Source organism: Gymnoscopelus braueri (genome assembly GCF_963280865.1).
Source record: "Gymnoscopelus braueri genome assembly, chromosome: 7".
NCBI lineage: Eukaryota > Metazoa > Chordata > Actinopteri > Myctophiformes > Myctophidae > Gymnoscopelus > Gymnoscopelus braueri.
The window spans coordinates 14,433,772-14,455,973 of NC_137608.1; the positions used below are offsets into that span (position 1 = coordinate 14,433,772).

Genomic DNA, 22,202 nt, shown 5'->3' on the forward strand with positions numbered 1-22,202 from the left:
GTTTTGCACAAATCGGCCTCCTGGTGGCGCTATAACAGGCCCATGTGAAAAAATTGGGGCAGAGGTTCTGAATTAGCATCCAGGGAGTGTGTGTGCACAGTTTCGGAGCGACCGGGCCAACGGTGCCGGAGATTAGCTGCTAACACACAGACAGGACGGACACACACGGACACACGGACACACACGGACACACGGACACACGGACGGACGGACAGGGGCGAAAACATACTCTCTCGCCATGCCTTTCGGCCTGGCTGAGACAATAAACAATACTTATATGTATAGCATAAGAGAAGCTATTAGACCAGCATAAGGGACTTAAAGTGACACATTCTGAATTGATATTCATATCATTTTCTTTATATAGTTGGTGTTCATAATTAATATCGATGTAAATAATAGTCAAAGCTAGGGGATGATGATCTAACAAGGCTTTCAACCACTTATTATGCGTTTAGAGGAGTTTAAGTTTTAAATGTTGCATGTCAGCTGACTGTACATAGTCAATGTACCTTATTATACTATAGTCAGTGTGGATTTATGAAATCAGCCTTATTCACTCTCGTCAAATACAATATCTTTACAGTATGTATATATAATTAAAATCGAATAAAAAAAATTATCAAACAGAATTGTTCAAAAACATTATTGTAAATTGTCTGACCTTAGAATTTCCAGTCTACAAAGTGGACTCTTCAGTGCAGCACAGATAAACTCCAGTACTGATGATTCTTGCAGGTTGTTGTAACTCAGGTCCAGCTCTTTTATGTGGGAAGGATTAGAGCTGAGAGTTGAAGCCAGAACTTCAAATCCTGCCTGAGTGATGTTACAGCCAACAAGTCTGTAATAACAGATTACATACAAGATAAGAGTTGATCAAAAAAGATTATACAAGGTTAAATGCCAAGAAAGAAAGACAAATATAGTTTTCCAGACATTTCCATAACTTATGTACATATTAACAATGTACCACAGTGGTAAAGTGCCTGCCCACCACCTATGAGTTTGTGGGTTAAAATCCACCGTGGTGAATCCAGCTTTTTCGTGCGTCTATACGAACACAATTAGCCGTGTTTGGAGGAGGGAAGCCGGGCGGCGAGTGTAATAATTGTCAGTTGGGGAGGAGTCAGGACTGATGCAGTGGTCACATATGATAGATATGGTGGACAGAGCTATGGAAGTCTGAGTCACACTGGATCAAGTTCCTGGTTCAGTCTGTCTACGATGTCCTCCCCAGCCCGTCCAACCTCTTCCACCTGGGCCTGGCAGACACTCCACTGTGCCCACTCTGCCAGAGAGGAGGATGGCTGGAGCACATCTTGAGCTGTTGTCCAAAAGCAATGGGAGATGGGCGCTACCGATGAGGAGGGGCAGCGGGATCCGCTAAGGACCTCGACTGAGCGTCACTACTAGCCTCCTATGTCATCTCCTACGTCACAGCTTATGACGGTTCCGACGCTGGGTCCTGGTCACGACCATGGCATGACCCAGCGTCGCTAGTCACAACGTCCAACCACGTCACAACCACTTCGACCCAGCGTCGCTGCTCAATTCTAATGGCCACGTCACAGTGTCCATAAGCGCATGGATAGCAGTCGACATTTAACAAAGGCAGAACTCTGTTAATTCTCAAGCAAATTTCATAATTCAAAAGTGGTCTGTGATCCCTGTGATCAAACGATATCAAGCCAAAATCAAACATTGGACTGGTGTGATGACTCCTTCACTATGCTTGGTGTCATCTGTTTGTTCTGTTTGTATTTGGTCCTAATGGTTTGTTTTCTGTCCTGTGTAGGAGGAGAGGGCCAGCCTGCCAGGGGTGTGTCTATGGGACGAGACACACCTGACTCCACTCGTCCCTTGGGTATTTAAGCAGGCTGGCCAAGGCCATTCTCTCTCTCTCCTACCAGGCACCAGTTTTGTTTGGTTGCTTTTGCACTTGCACATACACCACATTTTCACACATCCATACATGCACTACACTACTGATACCACTGACTACTCACACAAAGTTGTATATTGTTGTAAAGTTTTTTGTTTTTAGTTAAAATAAAATAACTTAAGTTAAATCCTGTGTGTCATCTCCCACTTTTGTCATGATTTGAGTCAGTTCATGACACTGGGGAAGCGGACAATTACACAGTATGGCAGTGAATGAGCCCTGTTCCACTCCCAATTTAGGTGGCATTTCAAATACTTATTCCTTCATTCATCCATCCAATGCAATAAAATGACGTTTTTTTTCCTAGTTTAGAAGTGAAAAGGGTATGCCTCGAGCACCTCAGTGCGGCTGGCAAGTCCATGTGTAACACTAAGTGGTGGCACTTGAATTAGGAGCAGTGGTGTAAAGTAACTAAGTACATTTACTCAGGGGCTGTAATCAAGTACAATTTTGAGTTTTTTTTTTACTTTACTTGAGTATTTCAAATGTTCAAGAATTTTACTTGTACTCCACTACATCTCAGAGGCAAATATTATACTTTTACTCCACTATAATTATTAGAAAACTTTTGTTACTAGTTACTTTGAGGCTCCATGCCCAAATATATATAATTTTGGGGGTCCTTGAAATTAAAAAGTTTGAGCACCACAGATTTATTATGGAAATAGTGTAATTTGGAGAGCATTGCATTGCGCGACGCAAAAATTATATAAACACAATTTACTGATTGCATGAGACAATATTTAATTATATATGGTTAAATACGCACAAAAAACTGCGATCGTCCCATCGACCGCCGCCGAGCCAGCAACGCAACATGCAACCTGGGTCAAAGTGGATCGACCGGTTCGACGTGGACCGACTCAAGCAACCTAGCCCACCGACCTCAGCGACGTGGGAGTGCGTCGTTGACCTAAAGCTTGACCATTGCCGACGTTGCCGACTGTCGCTTGTGCCGGATGCGCATGCGACCTGTCCCTTCTGCCGGTGTGGCATGGACTTATAGTCGGCCAAAAATTGCCAACGTTACTGGTTCCGGCATCTGGCATCTCGTTGTCGGCCACTGGCGTCGTTGGGACATTTTTTTTCCGGCTGTCTTTTTTTGTTTCGTTTTCGGAAACCGGTCCATAGGCGGCGCTAAGGGGGAGCTTGGGGTTGCTTTAGCACACCCTAAGAAGACCATAGCACCCGCAAGAATGGTAGGCTATATATGTACAGTAGATGTTGTGTATTATATATGTTACAGCCTGCACTTATGTGCGTAATTAAACACAAGGACAAGGACACAACAATAATAATAATAATAATAATAATAATAATAATAATAAAAATAGAAAAAAATGTATAAAAATAAATGCAATAAAGTAGTAAAACTAAAACTAACCACTCTATTCTGTGGCACGCTATACCCCTACCCATTAACCTTTACCCACGATTTTTCTACCCACCCGTGAATTACGGATAATGGAGCTGGCGCTGTCCCTAAACGCTATTCTACACCTGCTATACCCGTTCTCAATTATGCCGACACCGTTATTTGCAGGTGGAGGCGTGCCCGTGGGTGTGTTGTTGCTATATCCCCAAAATTGCTATTCTGCCCACACACACAGGTGCGGCTTTGGGAAAGCGCAGAGCGGATTCGGGAAAGCGCAGAGCGGATTCTAAAACCACCCGCAAGAGCGCACAGACTGCAATGGATTAGTGGAGACGGCCAGGACGCACAGCTCGCACCTCTCTCTACTAGGCTTTTATTGTCAACAAATCTCTGTGATTCTAATTTTACTATAATCAGCAGAAGGGAGGGCGGTCAATTCCTTATGTCAATTGTGTTTATATAAGATGATAGTCTATTTAAAGGCATACTAGGTAACGTTTTCAACAAAACTAAAGTTAAATTGTATATCTTTTGTGAGTGGCAAAAGTTTCACAACACCCACTCCATGAATTTCACCCCCGGAAGCCTTTTATTTATATATTTTCTATTGAACGTGGACGGGGGGGACTTTCCCGGGAAAATGACGTTCCTGGCCAACGTCATGACGTCGTGGCCGACGTCCTGGCCGACGTCATGACGTCGGCCAGGAACTACCGCAACGGTTTCCTGTTTGGCCAGGAACTACCGCCCTAATAACAAAAAGGAACCTCACGCTGATTTTAAGAGAATGTAGGATTGGAAGATCGAAAAAGAACAGAAAAAGAAAGCACAGCTCATGGTAACTAATGCTCCACTGGCTAAGAGAAACGATCCGTAGATAGTATAAAACAATTAAAAGATCGCTTTTTGAAACGCTTCCGGCTTCCGGTGAAAACGAATGGAATTCTGGGTAATCGAGGACTACGGAAATTGTATGCAGTGACGGTACTGACCAGCAGAGGTTGCTAAAAATCGTTATTTGTGATTCTGCATTGTACAACTTTAAAGAAGACGATTTGTGCGTTGCACAATGCAATGCTCCAATTTACACACGTCAGTTTTATTCATCGATTAGGCAGGAAATAATGAACTGATTAAAAATATATAAAATTCTCTCTAATCAGTAACATGTAGGTGATACTTATGTTTATCAAATGTGGTTTTATTGAAAGGCAATCAAAGTCCAGAGTTTAGAAGCCAAACATAGGGTGTGTGCTCCATGTAAAATCCCCATAGTGCGGCTCCAATGTTGTTGCCAGAATTTGCAAGACTATAATAGGCCACATGAGCACTTCAAACCAATATATGTCGTCCATTAAACAATGTGCATATTTATATATGTTGGCTATTTGAAAATAGACGATCTACAAGCTCACAACCGTTCTACCATTATTTACAAGCAACTTCAGAAAAACAAGCCCAATGTGGCTTATAATAATCAGACCAGGCAACACCGCAGACAGGGAGATAGGAGAGCGTATATTGGATAATGGCGCAGTCTTCTCTTAAAGGTAATGGCATCTGGCACGGTGATTGGTTTCATCATTGTAACGCCCAAATCACACCTATGCATAAAACGGGTAGCGCAGGTAGTGTCCCAGAATAGCAACTTTTGCGGGGGAACAGGCCTTGCCTAGTCCTAAATCCGATATTAGTGGCTTTAGCAACTTCAACCTTGAATAGGGCCCTAAATCACTTATAACACATTAAAGTGTTGGTGCTGGGCCAGCCCATCAGAGCTAATGATTAAAAGGGTGGCATTTTTTCCTCAATGTAGTGCAAATGTCCGTGCAAAGTTTCACCGCATTCGGACGCTGCGTTCATGATTTGCAGCATTTTGTTCAAAACGGACCACTCCAGCAAACTTTAGATGTACATTTTAGCCAATCAGTTAAAAAATCAAATAGATCCCTCTTGAACACATGACTATAGAGATCATGTGTACCGATTTGCATGAAATTTGGATAAAATCTGAAGGCTCATTATCAAAAAAAATGTTTTACATAAGTCGGCCTCCTAGTGGCGCTATAAAAGGCAAATGTGAAAAATGCAGGGCAAAGGTTTTTCCTTGGCCTCTAGAGAGTGTGCATACAAAGTTTTACACAGATCGGTGCAGTTATAGGTAAAAACACGAATCGGCATGTTATAGCGCCACCATGAGGCTGATTTGAACATTTTCAAGTGGCATTTCTTCCTCGGCCTAGTGGGAATGTGCGTGAAAAGGTTCACGGAAATTGCATGCTGTGTTCATGATTTGAGGCATTTTGTTCAAAACGGAGTACTCCTGCAAACTTTGGAAGGCAATTTTAGTCAATCAGGATGGAATACGAAAAATCGGAAAGACTCTTTTCGTTTGCTGACTATAGAGATACTGTGTACAGATTTGCATGATGTTTGGTATAGAGATACTGTGTACCGATTTGCGTGATGTTTGGACAAAATCTGTAGGAGTACTGTCAAGAAATGTGTTTTGCACAAATCGGCCTCCAGGTGGCGCTATAACAGGCTCAAGTGAAAATTTTGGGGCAGAGGTACTGCTCTAGCATCCAGGGAGTGTGTGTGCACAGTTTCGCTGCGAGCAAGCGAATGGTGCCGGAGATTAGCTGTACACAGACAGAATGACACACGGACACACGGACACACGGACACACGGACGGACGGACGGACGGACGGACGGACGGACGGACGGACGGACGGACGGACAGAGGGTAAAACATACTCTCTCGCCATGCCTTTTGGCCTGGCGGAGACAATAATGCTGGTAAATGAATCTGACCTTAGGATCTGCAGTCTACAATGTCGACTTTTCAGTCCAGCAGAGAGAATGTCCATGAATGAATCCTTCAGTTCGATTCCTAAGAGGTCCAGTTCTGTTAGATGTGAAGGATTAGAGCTGAGAGCTGAAGCCACAACTTCAAAGTGTGTCTGTTGGAGGATCCAACAGCTACCAAGTCTGTAAAGATTAAACGTAACATCAGAGATGATCAAAACATATTAGCCCACATTCACTGTCAAGGAAGTTAACTAGAGATCTATCTAATTAGAAACGTTGCACATATTGCAAGGTAGAGTGCCACCATGTGGCCAGTGAACCTATTCTGGGTGTACTTGAACATTCAGTTCAAGTAGTCAGGCAGCTTAAGTAAAATTTTTTGAAGAATCGTTCACTTTGTGACACAAGCACCAAATTTTGCACAAAGTTTCTTCTGGACCTACTATTTCATAAAAGCCTGTTAGGCACGCGAAGGGAAAAAAAACAATATGGCTGCCATTTTCCAAAATGGCTGCCGGCGAAAGACATTTTATGTCGTTTTTGACCTGGATTATGATTGGATAATCCAATTTTGATTATTTTGGCATCAGAATATAGTTTTTATAGTTGAACACATTTGCAGGCACCCAGTTGTGTGCACTGAAGGCCAATGCGGTAGCACTTGCATCTACCCCACAACATTCAGTCGTGCACCCTCATTTTGTTGTGTCATCCACACTACTTGCCAAATGTTATCTTCTGCCCGCCATCCCCAGTTGGCAGGGCTCTCTGTATGCATTTGACTAACCGTTAACTGGCTCCAGACACAGGCAACTTGATAAGTGGCACGCTTCACATGATGTGCAAGAGATGCCCTTGTAGGTGGAATGGCATCATAGGACCTCTGCTTCCATGCAAACAGGTAACATCTTACATCATCAACCCCATCAGCAGTGCTGTTCTCGTCATATATTGTAATCACAAACTTCTCAAACATGCTGAGATCTGCGTCATCTTACGTTACTGGTGGGTAATGACTGAGCTTCTGGAAGACATGAGACACTTCAGGCCATACTTGCCGAGTTTGCCATGCTGTCTTTTTGCCTTTTCCACGAAAGGCAGACACAACATCACATCCAGTGAGAGCGTGAAAGAAAAGGATGCCAATGGATTTTTCAGGGCCTGGATTCTTCACTAAATCGTGAACTGCTAAACAGTAACAATACAGTAAAGTACAGTATTGTGCTGTAAAATAACAATACAGTACAGTACTGTACAGTTCAGTGCTGTGCTGTACAATAACACTACAGTACAGTTTTGTAGTGTGTTAGTTTGTCCCGTTTTAAGTGGTGATTTATTTTGTCGTAACGTTTTCCGTCTTGTCTCGTTTCCTTGTTACCTTGCAGCCATATTGTTTTTTTTCCGTGGCTAATGGCGGGAGGGGGCAGGGGGGAGTCAAAACTATATTCTGATGCCAAAATAATAAAAATTGGATTATCCAAACACAATCCAGGTCAAAAACCACATAAAATGTCTTTTGCCTGCAGCCATTTTGGAAAATGGCAGCCATATTGTTTTTTGAAAAAGTAGGTCCAGAAGAAACAAAAGTATAAAAAAATATTAAACCTGGCACGAAAAATATTATTTTATATAATATATAATATTTTTTACATAGAGAGCTGGGTTCTAAAGCCTGATTTATAATTGGCTGCAAGGCAGTAATGACTAATGAGCACCTCACAACTGTGAGCTTGTAGATCGGCTACCTGACATACTGTATGTTACTTATTTTACTTAGTTTTTTCTTTTTAACCGAACTAGTGAGTGCTGGTCCAGTTGGATGTAACTAGCAGGGTTCTAGACTCTTAGTCATGTTTTTGACTGGTATTTTTTATAGACAAATCAACAGAGCGCTGCCCTGTAGGTGGCGCAATCATAGCTGCTGTGTCAAGACTCCTGTTGTGGTGTGGAAACTGCTTGCTTCACCTGCTATTTTACTAACTAAATCAGGGATGGCCCCAGGCCAAAATAAAAAATTAAAACTTTTGAAATCACAAAGAAAAACTAAGTAATCTAAACATATCTGAAATGGTGAACTATTGCCTTCAGCTGTTCCAAACATGCAACTTTCCATGAACCATTTTAATTACAAAGTTGCCCACCCCTGAACTAAATGCTCTGCCAGATAAAAAGTGTCACTGATGTGCATCAAGTTAGGCCACTTAGATCACATTGGAAGTGTCAAATAGTCTATTATATTTGGCTGCACCGCAATTATTAATAATTTCAACCGACCGGCTTTTATGATATTGGATTAATGTTGTAGCTAATCCGAACAAAACTTGTAGTATAAAAACAATGTATTGATGGAGGAGTGAACTTACCATGCTTCCGGAGTGCATGTCTCAAGTAGTTTGCAATGAAGCTGCAAGATTAACGAGGTGGGAGGGGCACTATGACATCACTGCATTATATTAGGTGAAAAGTGAAACTAAAACTGACTGATGGCAGCCAGCTCATTTAAATTATAATATCATAAATAATTATTATGATAGTGGAATTATTTGTCTAATGTTGTTCTTGATAAGGGCCATGGGTGTTATGTATGGGTGTGACCAATACAAAAAAAAAGAGAACAGGGCAAAAAGGCACTTTGGGCATCAGAGGTGAAAGCTTGGTGCCCAAGCACCCAAAGCCCCCCCCTCCCCCCCCTCAGCACGTGCCTGCTCCACACGTTAATATCTTGTCAACCATCGCATATAGTCAGGGGATATTAGCAGAAAGATTTCCAATCTTGGAATCAATTCCTTACCAAAAAAAATCTTCACCAATGTGTTTGTAAAGGTGTCTAGTAACACATCTCACAAAGACTGAAATTCAGTTTCCCTAGGAGAATTTTTGACAGCTGCTGAAAGTTGGGGTTCCCACCATTTCCCTGCATTTCCATGCAGGGCAAAAAAAATCACATTTTAATTCTGTTTTAAGTAGCATGTGAGGGGTCAAACTAGGGTGTTTTTATTATTCTGAATCCATTGCAAGCATTTGTTTTGCACCAAAACCACTCCTTGGGCTAAAAACGGCCATAGCCATCCTTGTCCAGGTATACTTTTTGTGTAAAAAGCCCATTGAGATTGGAGCTGTTATGCAGGGAAATGGTGGGTACCCCAACTTTCAGCAGCTGTCAAAAATTCTCCTAGGGGGACTGAATTTCAGTCTTTGTGAGATGTGTTACTAGACACCTTTACAAACACATTGGTGAAGATTTTTTTTGGTAAGGAATTTATTCCAAGATTGGAAATCTTTCTGCTAATATCCCCTGACTAATAGCGGTCTTCAGCTGTGAATTAACCTGATGCTATCCTGATAGTTGGCAGCTTAAGAGCAGCAGAAACTAAAGCCCTCGTGTCCTCCAGCCTTTGTAACATTTTTGTTTAGTTTGCTAGTTTTGCCATTCATTAACTTTGAGTCCTTCCGTTGTGTTTATATTTTGAATTAATTCTTTGTCAATACTTGATTAATCACTATGTAGGGGTGTTTGGTACGTTCGTTTGGTTTATCCACTTCCTTGTTTGTTTTTGTTTTTTAATAGTTTAGGTAAGTAGGTTAGTAAATTGTTTCTTTCTTTCTTTTCGGTCAGGGGTTATGTTAGGGGTTTTCTTCAGTAGCAGAAATTAGAAAGAAAATGGAGATATTTAGTCTCTGCTAAAATAAATAAATAAAACAATTCATTTTGAAACAATCTGTGGTCCTCCATTATTATGTTGTATTCCCTACCCTAGACAGGGGTCGTAATATAATGTGGAAGCTGCCATGAAGCTACCAGTCCCACTGACAGTGAAAGAGGAGTTCAATGAGTTTGTGTTACGCTACTTCTTGTCTCTGAAGTGAAGCCTGACTTTTTGGGGAGTTAATGTGTTGGTGGATGCGAGGGCACTCTCAATGCTAAATAAACAATGAATGAGAGGTGGTGTCTACACACTCACAGTTCAATGGATATTCATTTGTGGGAATATAACGTTTGAAACATCATTCTTCACAGTTCACACCAAAGAAAGGTAGACCTTAAAACTGTATTTCCTGATTTTCTGCTGGATCAAGTAACTTGGCTTTATTTATTCTTAACAGCGTGGTTATTAGTCTATGCTTCTCTGTAGTGTGTGTGTGTGTCGTCGGTATGATGCGGTTGGAATTATAATTAATAATTGGGGTTCAGCTGAATATTATAAACTATTTGGCACTTCCAATATGAACAAGTGACGTAACTTGACGTCAGACACTTTGTATCTGCCAGAGTATTTAGTTAGTAAAATAGCAGGTAAATGTGTCTGACACCGCAATATTGATTGCGCAAGTGATTGGGCAGCGCTCTGTGGATTCGTCTACCAGTCACCATTTGAGACCCAGACCGGATTTAAAGATGTGGTTATTACTGTATCTTTTACATTTGTGGCTCTCAAACATTGTCATGTCATGAAAATGTTATGTATTTGACCCCATCTGAAAATATTTTGTGTCAAGGACCCCCATAAGAGAAGATAATATGCTGTTAAAAATGTCAAAGTTATTCAACATTTTTCTCAATTATTCAAGTAAAAAAGAAAGAAAAAAGAGAGAAGAAATAGCTGATCTACAAGCTCAAAACGCATCGCGACACATTATGAGCTTGTAGATCGGCTATTTTCAAATAGCTGAAGTATAAAGTATGTTTAAAGTGTTTAAACCATTCCTTATTTTGCTGGGGACCGCCTAGAACTCCTCATGGACCCAAAGTGGGGTCCAATGTTTTATGTTAACCATCATTTCTAGTTAAAGTGTAGTGGTGTGAAGGTAGATTTACTCTGTTCTAACATTTTCTATTCACATGACTACTAACCGAGCCTTTCTGCAGTTCCTCAGAGCTGGGATCAGTCTCTGTCGCCCCTCTGGTGCTGTGTTGTATGTGTCCAGGTACAACTCATCCAGAACCTCCTCTGACATCTGCAGCATGAAGGCCAGAGCTGAACACTGGATTAGAGACAGTTCTGTCTTTGATCTGTCCCCTGACTTCAGGAACTGCTGGATCTCCTGATGTACTGAGTGGTCGTTCATCTCCATCAGACAGTGGAAGATGTTGATACATCTGTCAGGAGAGTATGTTTTAAAAGAGCTATTCATCTTCTTCAGCTTGTTGATGGCTCTCTGGATGCTCTCTGGACTGTTCTCTGTCTGACCCAGCAGGCCTGTTAACAGACTCTGGTTGGACTCCAGTGAGAGGCCATGAAGGAAGCGGACAAAGAGGTCCAGGTGGCCATTTTTACTCATCAGGGCTTTATCCATTGCTCTGTACAGGAAGTCACACAGGGTCATATCTTCTTTTACTCCTCCCAGGAATGTCTTCAGTACCTTCATGCTCTTCTGTATGAAACAGTGGAACAGGTAGACTGCAGCCAGGAACTCCTGGATGCTCAGATGAAGAAAGCTGTAGACCTTTTTCTGGAAGAGCACACTCTCTCCTTTGAAGATCTCCATGCACACTCCTGAGTACAGTGAGGCTTCTTTCACACCAAGACCACACTCTTCCAGGTCTTCTTGGTAGAAGATGGTGCTGCCTTTCTCCAGATGTTCAAAAGCCAGCCTGCCCAGCTTCAGAAGAACCTCCCTGTCAGTTTCCATGAGCTGCTGTTGACTCAGCTCATGTGTCTCATCAAACTTTAGCTTCCTCTTTGTCTGCACCATCACAAAGTAGCAGTACATCTCAGTCATGGCCTTGGGCAGCTGTCCTTTCTCGTCTCTCCTCAAAATATCACGGAGAACGGTGGCAGCCATCGAACAGAAGACTGGGATTTCACACATGATGTGGAGGTTCTTTGATGTCTTCAAGTGTGAGATGATTCTGCTGGCCATCTTCTCATCACTGAATCTCTTCCTGAAGTACTCCTCCTTCTTGGCATCAGTGAACCCTTTCACCTCCATGAACATGTCAACAAACTCAGAAGGGATCTGTTTGGCTGCAGCAGGGCGTGTTGTTATCCAGATGTGAGCACAGCGAAGCAGTTTACCTTTCATGAGGTTTACTAGAAGCTCTTCCAGGGGGACGGGTCGGGAGTAGTTGTCAGAGCAGTCATGGTTAGACTTAGTCTCAAAGTGCAGCGGAAGGACGCTTGTGTCTAAACCATCAAATACAAACAGAAGTTTGAAGAGGCTGTTGTCATAATTTGAGTTTCCTGACTTCTGCAGCTTGGTGAAGATATCATTAAGAGCTTCTTCTGGAATGCATTTGGTTGCGTCGATGCATTCATGGATTAGCTGTGCTAAACTAAACCTTCGTCCCTGCAGCAAATTTAGGTGGCTGAATTGGAACACAAATGTGAGGTGAGGATGTTGATGTTTTTTCTTTGCCCAGTCAGAGACAAACTTGTGTACGAGAAAGGTTTTGCCAACTCCTGCAATACCAATGGTGATCACTGTTCTGATGCGTTTGTTTTTTCCAGAAGGGTGTTTAAAGATGTCACTGAGTTGGATCTCCTGCCCTGCTTTCTTCATCACCATTTCACTCTGCGGGATCTCCTGCCATGCTTTCTTCCTCTCCATCTGTCTGACCTCATGCTCACAGCTGATCTCTCTTTCGTCCACATATATGATGCTGACATGTGTGTAGAAATCTTCAAAATCCATCTTATCTGTCCGTTGGACTGACCCTTCAGGTAAACATGTGAACGGCTCCTCAACATTCATTTGGAGCTGGTTTTGGTAGAATTCAATATGCTTTGCATCCTCTGTAATAATGAAACATGTAACACTTGAATCTAAATGTGATATTGCTGATAAAAAAGGCATGATAAAATTGTGGTCTTTTTTTGTTACTTTCATATTCAAATTAAGCTCAAGTTTAGCATCTATCAATGTTCATCTCAACATTAAACAATGTTCTGTGTGTTGATGTGTTTAATGAGGCCATTCATAAAGTGTCCCAAATGTGAAACAGCTAATTAACTAATATAATGAATAATCAGGTTTGATTATGTCTAATGTTATATGAACTATTCTATAATCCATCAGTTATAATGTAACTACAGCCACAATAAAACATCAACTATACTATAACAGAACAAGTTAATGCACATTGAGTGCCAGGTATTATCATCCAAATCATCCTCAGAGTGCCAGGGTTTTTACCGTGTGTTCGCAATGTTTAGAGGGCTGCAGAAGCCATAACGAGGACCCAGATGTAAAAAGAAAAGTATCCGGGCAATGGGGTAGGGGTCCGTCTATCGTCTGGAAAAATACAATTTCTACCACGTTCCGCCATTTCAGAGCCATCTTAACTCATTGAGTGCCATTAACGTGTTTCACGTGTTTTTACCGCTATGGCGCAACGTGCCAATGACGTGTTTGACGTGTTTTTGAAAAAATAGTAAAAAAAAACATGTTAGATATCATCATCTGAAGATTTGCAGCTCCATCCACTCCTTGTTTAACGTATAACTGAAAAAGGCTGTATCTTGCTTCCTAAGCACTTTTTTTTGGCAATGGGACAACATAATAAATATAGAAATAATTCTGGCAATTCTGGCACTCAATTGTACTACCTATGAGTACGTAAAAGAACAAAAACGAATAAACAAAACGTTACAAAAAAAAAATTCTGGCACTCAATGAGTTGACACATTTGGTGCCAAAACCGTATGTCTTTAAAATACACCTGTTGAGTGCCATAACCGTATATCTACGTTTTTAAAATATACCCGTTGAGTGCCATAATCGTATATCTACATTTTTAAAATACACCCGTTGAGTGCCATAACCGTATATCTACGTTTTTAAGATACACCCGTTGAGTGCCATAACCGTATATCTACGTTTTTAAAATACACCCGTTGAGTGCCATAACCGTATATCTACGTTTTTAAAATAAACCCGTTGAGTGCCATAACCGTATATCTACGCTTTTAAAATACACCCGTTGAGTGCCATAACCGTATATCTACATTTAAAAAAATATATATATATATATATTAAGTGTCATAGACCAATCTTCATATCCTATTATATTCTGTAGCTGACAGCAGCATAAAACCATGACAACAATGTCTCTTTACCATTTACCATTTATCTCTAGTATAGAAGTGTCTGTACCATGATCATCTATAGGTGGTGTTACCAGATCCCTCTAGTATTGTGTTCTATAGGTGGTGTTACCAGATCCCTCTAGTATTGTGTTCTATAGGTGGTGTTACCAGATCCCTCTAGTATTGTGTTCTACAGGTGGTGTTACCAGATCCCTCTAGTATTGTGTTCTATAGGTGGTGTTACCAGATCTCTCTCTAGTATTGTGTTCTATTCTATAGGTGGTGTTACCAGATCCCTCTAGTATTGTATTCTATAGGTGGTGTTACCAGATATCTCTAGTATTGTGTTCTATAGGTGATGTTACCAGATCCCTCTAGTATTGTGTTCTATAGGTGGTGTTACCAGATCCCTCTAATATTGTGTTCTATAGGTGGTGTTACCAGATCCCTCTAGTATTGTGTTCTATAGGTGGTGTTACCAGATCTCTCTAGTATTGTGTTCTATAGGTGGTGTTACAAGATCCCTCTAGTATTGTGTTCTATAGGTGGTGTTACCAGATCCCTCTAGTATTGTGTTCTATAGGTGGTGTTACCAGATCTCTCTAGTATTGTGTTCTATTCTATAGGTGGTGTTACCAGATCTCTCTAGTGTTGTGTTCTATAGGTGGTGTTACCAGATCTCTCTAGTATTGTGTTCTATAGGTGGTGTTACCAGATCCCTCTAGTGTTGTGTTCTATAGGTGGTGTTACCAGATCCCTATAGTATTGTGTTCTATAGGTGGTGTTACCAGATCTCTCTAGTATTGTGTTCTATTCTATAGGTGGTGTTACCAGATCTCTCTAGTATTGTGTTCTGTTCTATAGGTGGTGTTACCAGATCTCTCTAGTATTGTGTTCTATAGGTGGTGTTACCAGATCCCTCTAGTATTGTGTTTTATTCTATAGGTGGTGTTACCAGATCCCTATAGTATTGTGTTCTATAGGTGGTGTTACCAGATCTCTCTAGTATTGTGTTCTATTCTATAGGTGGTGTTACCAGATCTCTCTAGTATTGTGTTCTGTTCTATAGGTGGTGTTACCAGATCTCTCTAGTATTGTGTTCTATAGGTGGTGTTACCAGATCCCTCTAGTATTGTGTTCTATAGGTGGTGTTACCAGATCTCTCTAGTATTGTGTTCTATTCTATAGGTGGTGTTACCAGATCTCTCTAGTATTGTGTTCTATTCTATAGGTGGTGTTACCAGATCTCTCTAGTATTGTGTTCTATAGGTGGTGTTACCAGATCTCTCTAGTATTGTGTTCTATAGGTGGTGTTACCAGATCTCTCTAGTATTGTGTTCTATTCTATAGGTGGTGTTACCAGATCTCTCTAGTATTGTGTTATATAGGTGGTGTTACCAGATCTCTCTAGTATTGTGTTCTATAGGTGGTGTTACCAGATCCCTCTAGTATTGTGTTCTATTCTATAGGTGGTGTTACCAGATCCCTCTAGTATTGTGTTCTATTCTATAGGTGGTGTTACCACCTCCCTCTAGTATTGTGTTCTATTCTATAGGTGGTGTTACCAGATCTCTCTAGTATTGTGTTCTATAGGTGGTGTTACCAGATCCCTCTAGTATTGTGTTCTATTCTATAGGTGGTGTTACCAGATCTCTCTAGTATTGTGTTCTATAGGTGGTGTTACCAGATCCCTCTAGTATTGTGTTCTATAGGTGGTGTTACCAGATCTCTCTAGTATTGTGTTCTATTCTATAGGTGGTGTTACCAGATCTCTCTAGTATTGTGTTCTATTCTATTCTATAGGTGGTGTTACCAGATCTCTCTAGTATTGTGTTCTATAGGTGGTGTTACCAGATCTCTCTAGTATTGTGTTCTATAGGTGGTGTTACCAGATATCTCTAGTATTGTGTTCTATTATATAGGTGGTGTTACCAGATCTCTCTAGTATTGTGTTCTATAGGTGGTGTTACCAGATCTCTCTAGTATTGTGTTCTATAGGTGGTGTTACCAGATCCTATAATATTGTGTTCTATTCTATAGGTGGTGTTACCAGATCTCTCTAGTATTGTGTTCTATAGGTGGTATTACCAGATCTCTCTAGTAATGTTCTATAGGTGGTGTTACCAGATCTCTCTAGTATTGTGTTCTATAGGTGGTGTTACCAGATCTCTCTAGTATTGTGTTCTATTCTATAGGTGGTGTTAACAGATCTCTCTAGTATTGTGTTCTATAGGTGGTGTTACCAGATCCCTCTAGTATTTTGTTCTATTCTATAGGTGGTGTTAACAGATCCCTCTAGTATTGTGTTATATTCTATAGGTGGTGTTAACAGATATCTCTAGTATTGTGTTCTATAGGTGGTGTTACCAGATCTCTCTAGTATTGTGTTCTATTCTATAGGTGGTGTTACCAGATATAGGTGGTGTTACCAGATCTCTCTAGTATTGTGTTCTATAGGTGGTGTTACCAGATCTCTCTAGTATTGTGTTCTATAGGTGGTGTTACCAGATCCCTCTAGTATTGTGTTCTATTATATAGGTGGTGTTACCAGATCTCTCTAGTATTGTGTTCTATAGGTGGTGTTACCAGATCCTATAGTATTGTGTTCTATTCTATAGGTGGTGTTACCAGATCTCTCTAGTATTGTGTTCTATAGGTGGTGTTACCAGATCTCTCTAGTATTGTGTTCTATAGGTGGTGTTACCAGATCTCTCTAGTATTGTGTTCTATAGGTGGCGTTACCAGATCTCTCTAGTATTGTGTTCTATTCTATAGGTGGTGATACCAGATCTCTCTAGTATTGTGTTCTATAGGTGGTGTTACCAGATCTCTCTAGTATTGTGTTCTATAGGTGGTGTTACCAGATCTCTCTAGTATTGTGTTATATAGGTGGTGTTACCAGATCCCTCTAGTATTGTGTTCTATTATATAGGTGGTATTACCAGATCTCTCTAGTATTGTTTTCTATTCTATAGGTGGTGTTACCAGATCTCTCTAGTATTGTGTTCTATAGGTGGTGTTACCAGATCTCTCTAGTATTGTGTTCTATAGGTGGTGTTACCAGATCCCTCTAGTATTGTGTTCTATTCTATAGGTGGTGTTACCAGATCTCTCTAGTATTGTGTTCTATAGGTGGTGTTACCAGATCCCTCTAGTATTGTGTTCTATTCTATAGGTGGTGTTACCAGATCTCTCTAGTATTGTGTTCTATAGGTGGCGTTACCAGATCTCTCTAGTATTGTGTTCTATTCTATAGGTGGTGATACCAGATCTCTCTAGTATTGTGTTCTATAGGTGGTGTTACCAGATCTCTCTAGTATTGTGTTATATAGGTGGTGTTACCAGATCTCTCTAGTATTGTGTTATATAGGTGGTGTTACCAGATCCCTCTAGTATTGTGTTCTATTATATAGGTGGTATTACCAGATCTCTCTAGTATTGTTTTCTATTCTATAGGTGGTGTTACCAGATCTCTCTAGTATTGTGTTCTATAGGTGGTGTTACCAGATCTCTCTAGTATTGTGTTCTATAGGTGGTGTTACCAGATCCCTCTAGTATTGTGTTCTATTCTATAGGTGGTGTTACCAGATCTCTCTAGTATTGTGTTCTATAGGTGGTGTTACCAGATCCCTCTAGTATTGTGTTCTATTCTATAGGTGGTGTTACCAGATCCCTCTAGTATTGTGTTCTATAGGTGGTGTTACCAAATCCCTCTAGTATTGTGTTCCATAGGTGGTGTTACCAGATCTATATAGTATTGTGTTCTATAGGTGGTGTTACCAGATCCCTCTAGTATTGTGTTCTATAGGTGGTGTTACCAGATCCCTCTAGTATTGTGTTCTATAGGTGGTTTTACCAGATCTCTCTAGTATTGTGTTCTATATGTGGTGTTACCAGATCCCTCTAGTATTGTGTTCTAATCTATAGGTGGTGTTACCAGATCCCTCTAGTATTGTGTTCTATTCTATAGGTGGTGTTACCACCTCCCTCTAGTATTGTGTTCTATTCTATAGGTGGTGTTACCAGATCTCTCTAGTATTGTGTTCTATAGGTGGTGTTACCAGATCCCTCTAGTATTGTGTTCTATTCTATAGGTGGTGTTACCAGATCTCTCTAGTATTGTGTTCTATAGGTGGTGTTACCAGATCCCTCTAGTATTGTGTTCTATAGGTGGTGTTACCAGATCTCTCTAGTATTGTGTTCTATTCTATAGGTGGTGTTACCAGATCTCTCTAGTATTGTGTTCTATTCTATTCTATAGGTGGTGTTACCAGATCTCTCTAGTATTGTGTTCTATAGGTGGTGTTACCAGATCTCTCTAGTATTGTGTTCTATAGGTGGTGTTACCAGATCTCTCTAGTATTGTGTTCTATTATATAGGTGGTGTTACCAGATCTCTCTAGTATTGTGTTCTATAGGTGGTGTTACCAGATCTCTCTAGTATTGTGTTCTATAGGTGGTGTTACCAGATCCTATAATATTGTGTTCTATTCTATAGGTGGTGTTACCAGATCTCTCTAGTATTGTGTTCTATAGGTGGTATTACCAGATCTCTCTAGTAATGTTCTATAGGTGGTGTTACCAGATCTCTCTAGTATTGTGTTCTATAGGTGGTGTTACCAGATCTCTCTAGTATTGTGTTCTATTCTATAGGTGGTGTTAACAGATCTCTCTAGTATTGTGTTCTATAGGTGGTGTTACCAGACCCCTCTAGTATTTTGTTCTATTCTATAGGTGGTGTTAACAGATCCCTCTAGTATTGTGTTATATTCTATAGGTGGTGTTAACAGATATCTCTAGTATTGTGTTCTATAGGTGGTGTTACCAGATCTCTCTAGTATTGTGTTCTATTCTATAGGTGGTGTTACCAGATATAGGTGGTGTTACCAGATCTCTCTAGTATTGTGTTCTATAGGTGGTGTTACCAGATCTCTCTAGTATTGTGTTCTATAGGTGGTGTTACCAGATCCCTCTAGTATTTTGTTCTATTATATAGGTGGTGTTACCAGATCTCTCTAGTATTGTGTTCTATAGGTGGTGTTACCAGATCCTATAGTATTGTGTTCTATTCTATAGGTGGTGTTACCAGATCTCTCTAGTATTGTGTTCTATAGGTGGTGTTACCAGATCTCTCTAGTATTGTGTTCTATAGGTGGTGTTACCAGATCTCTCTAGTATTGTGTTCTATAGGTGGCGTTACCAGATCTCTCTAGTATTGTGTTCTATTCTATAGGTGGTGATACCAGATCTCTCTAGTATTGTGTTCTATAGGTGGTGTTACCAGATCTCTCTAGTATTGTGTTCTATAGGTGGTGTTACCAGATCTCTCTAGTATTGTGTTATATAGGTGGTGTTACCAGATCCCTCTAGTATTGTGTTCTATTATATAGGTGGTATTACCAGATCTCTCTAGTATTGTTTTCTATTCTATAGGTGGTGTTACCAGATCTCTCTAGTATTGTGTTCTATAGGTGGTGTTACCAGATCTCTCTAGTATTGTGTTCTATAGGTGGTGTTACCAGATCCCTCTAGTATTGTGTTCTATTCTATAGGTGGTGTTACCAGATCTCTCTAGTATTGTGTTCTATAGGTGGTGTTACCAGATCCCTCTAGTATTGTGTTCTATTCTATAGGTGGTGTTACCAGATCTCTCTAGTATTGTGTTCTATAGGTGGCGTTACCAGATCTCTCTAGTATTGTGTTCTATTCTATAGGTGGTGATACCAGATCTCTCTAGTATTGTGTTCTATAGGTGGTGTTACCAGATCTCTCTAGTATTGTGTTATATAGGTGGTGTTACCAGATCTCTCTAGTATTGTGTTATATAGGTGGTGTTACCAGATCCCTCTAGTATTGTGTTCTATTATATAGGTGGTATTACCAGATCTCTCTAGTATTGTTTTCTATTCTATAGGTGGTGTTACCAGATCTCTCTAGTATTGTGTTCTATAGGTGGTGTTACCAGATCTCTCTAGTATTGTGTTCTATAGGTGGTGTTACCAGATCCCTCTAGTATTGTGTTCTATTCTATAGGTGGTGTTACCAGATCTCTCTAGTATTGTGTTCTATAGGTGGTGTTACCAGATCCCTCTAGTATTGTGTTCTATTCTATAGGTGGTGTTACCAGATCCCTCTAGTATTGTGTTCTATAGGTGGTGTTACCAAATCCCTCTAGTATTGTGTTCCATAGGTGGTGTTACCAGATCTATATAGTATTGTGTTCTATAGGTGGTGTTACCAGATCCCTCTAGTATTGTGTTCTATAGGTGGTGTTACCAGATCCCTCTAGTATTGTGTTCTATAGGTGGTTTTACCAGATCTCTCTAGTATTGTGTTCTATATGTGGTGTTACCAGATCCCTCTAGTATTGTGTTCTAATCTATAGGTGGTGTTACCAGATCCCTCTAGTATTGTGTTATATAGGTGGTGTTACCAGATCCCTCTAGTATTGTGTTCTATTCTATAGGTGGTGTTACCAGATCTCTTTAGTAGTGTGTTCTATAGGTGGTGTTACCAGATCTCTCTAGTATTGTGTTCTATAGGTGGTGTTACCAGATCCCTCAAGTATTGTGTTCTATTCTATAGGTGGTGTTACCAGATCTCTCTAGTATTGTGTTCTATAGGTGGTGTTACCAGATCTCTCTAGTATTGTGTTCTATAAGTGGTGTTACCAGATCCCTCTAGTATTGTGTTCTATAGGTGGTGTTACCAGATCCCTCTAGTATTGTGTTCTATTCTATTCTATAGGTGGTGTTACCAGATCTCTCTAGTATTGTGTTCTATAGGTGGTGTTACCAGATCTCTCTAGTAGTGTGTTCTATTCTTTAGGTGGTGTTACCAGATCTCTCTAGTATTGTGTTCTATAGGTGGTGTTACCAGATCCCTCTAGTATTGTGTTCTATAGGTGTTGTTACCAGATCCCTCTAGTATTGTGTTCTATAGGTGGTTACCAGATCTCTCTAGTATTGTGTTCTATTCTATAGTTGGTGTTACCAGCTCTCTCTAGTATTGTGTTCTATAGGTGGTGTTACCAGATCTCTCTAGTATTGTGTTATATAGGTGGTGTTACCAGATCCCTCTAGTATTGTGTTCTATTCTATAGGTGGTGTTACCAGATCTCTCTAGTATTGTGTTCTATAGGTGGTGTTACCAGATCCCTCTAGTATTGTGTTCTAGTCTATAGGTGGTGTTACCAGATCTCTCTAGAATTGTGTTCTATAGGTGGTGTTACCAGATCCCTCTAGTATTGTGTTCTATAGGTGGTGTTACCAGATCTCTCTAGTATTGTGTTCTATTCTATAGGTGGTGTTACCAGATCTCTCTAGTATTGTGTTCTATTCTATAGGTGGTGTTACCAGATCTCTCTAGTATTGTGTTCTAGAGGTGGTGTTACCAGATCTCTCTAGTATTGTGTTCTATAGGTGGTGTTACCAGATATCTCTAGTATTGTGTTCTATAGGTGGTGTTACCAGATCCCTCTAGTATTGTGTTCTATTATATAGGTGGTGTTACCAGATCTCTCTAGTATTGTGTTCTATAGGTGGTGTTACCAGATCTCTCTAGTATTGTGTTCTATTCTATAGGTGGTGTTACCAGATATCTCTAGTATTGTGTTCTATAGGTGGTGTTACCAGATCTCTCTAGTATTGTGTTCTATTCTATAGGTGGTGTTAACAGATATCTCTAGTATTGTGTTCTATAGGTGGTGTTACCAGATCTCTCTAGTATTGTGTTCTATTCTATAGGTGGTGTTACCAGATATAGGTGGTGTTACCAGATCTCTCTAGTATTGTGTTCTATAGGTGGTGTTACCAGATCTCTCTAGTATTGTGTTCTATAGGTGGTGTTACCAGATCTCTCTAGTATTGTGTTCTATAGGTGGTGTTACCAGATCTCTCTAGTATTGTGTTCTATAGGTGGTGTTACCAGATCCCTCTAGTATTGTGTTCTATTATATAGGTGGTGTTACCAGATCTCTCTAGTATTGTGTTCTATAGGTGGTGTTACCAGATCTCTCTAAGTATTGTGTTCTATAGGTGGTGTTAC

The 22,202-nt window shown here is 40.5% G+C and overlaps 2 protein-coding genes across 3 annotated transcripts in view; one reads left to right on the forward strand and one right to left on the reverse strand.

Moving 5' to 3' along the window:
• Positions 1-22,202, forward strand: part of LOC308088592 (uncharacterized protein) — a 234,271-nt gene that overhangs the window by 115,103 nt on the left and 96,966 nt on the right. The gene's annotated exons all lie outside the window — the stretch shown is intronic.
• LOC308088487 (uncharacterized protein) overlaps positions 1-22,202 on the reverse strand; it is a 131,144-nt gene that overhangs the window by 51,996 nt on the left and 56,946 nt on the right. For both annotated transcript variants that reach the window (XM_080432953.1, XM_080432952.1), the window contains exons 6-8: positions 10,982-12,863; positions 6,133-6,309; positions 665-841 (exon numbers count right to left, since the gene is read on the reverse strand). In XM_080432953.1, the coding sequence (XP_080289079.1) occupies positions 665-841; positions 6,133-6,309; positions 10,982-12,863 (2,236 nt within the window). The remainder of the gene's footprint in view (positions 1-664; positions 842-6,132; positions 6,310-10,981; positions 12,864-22,202) is intronic.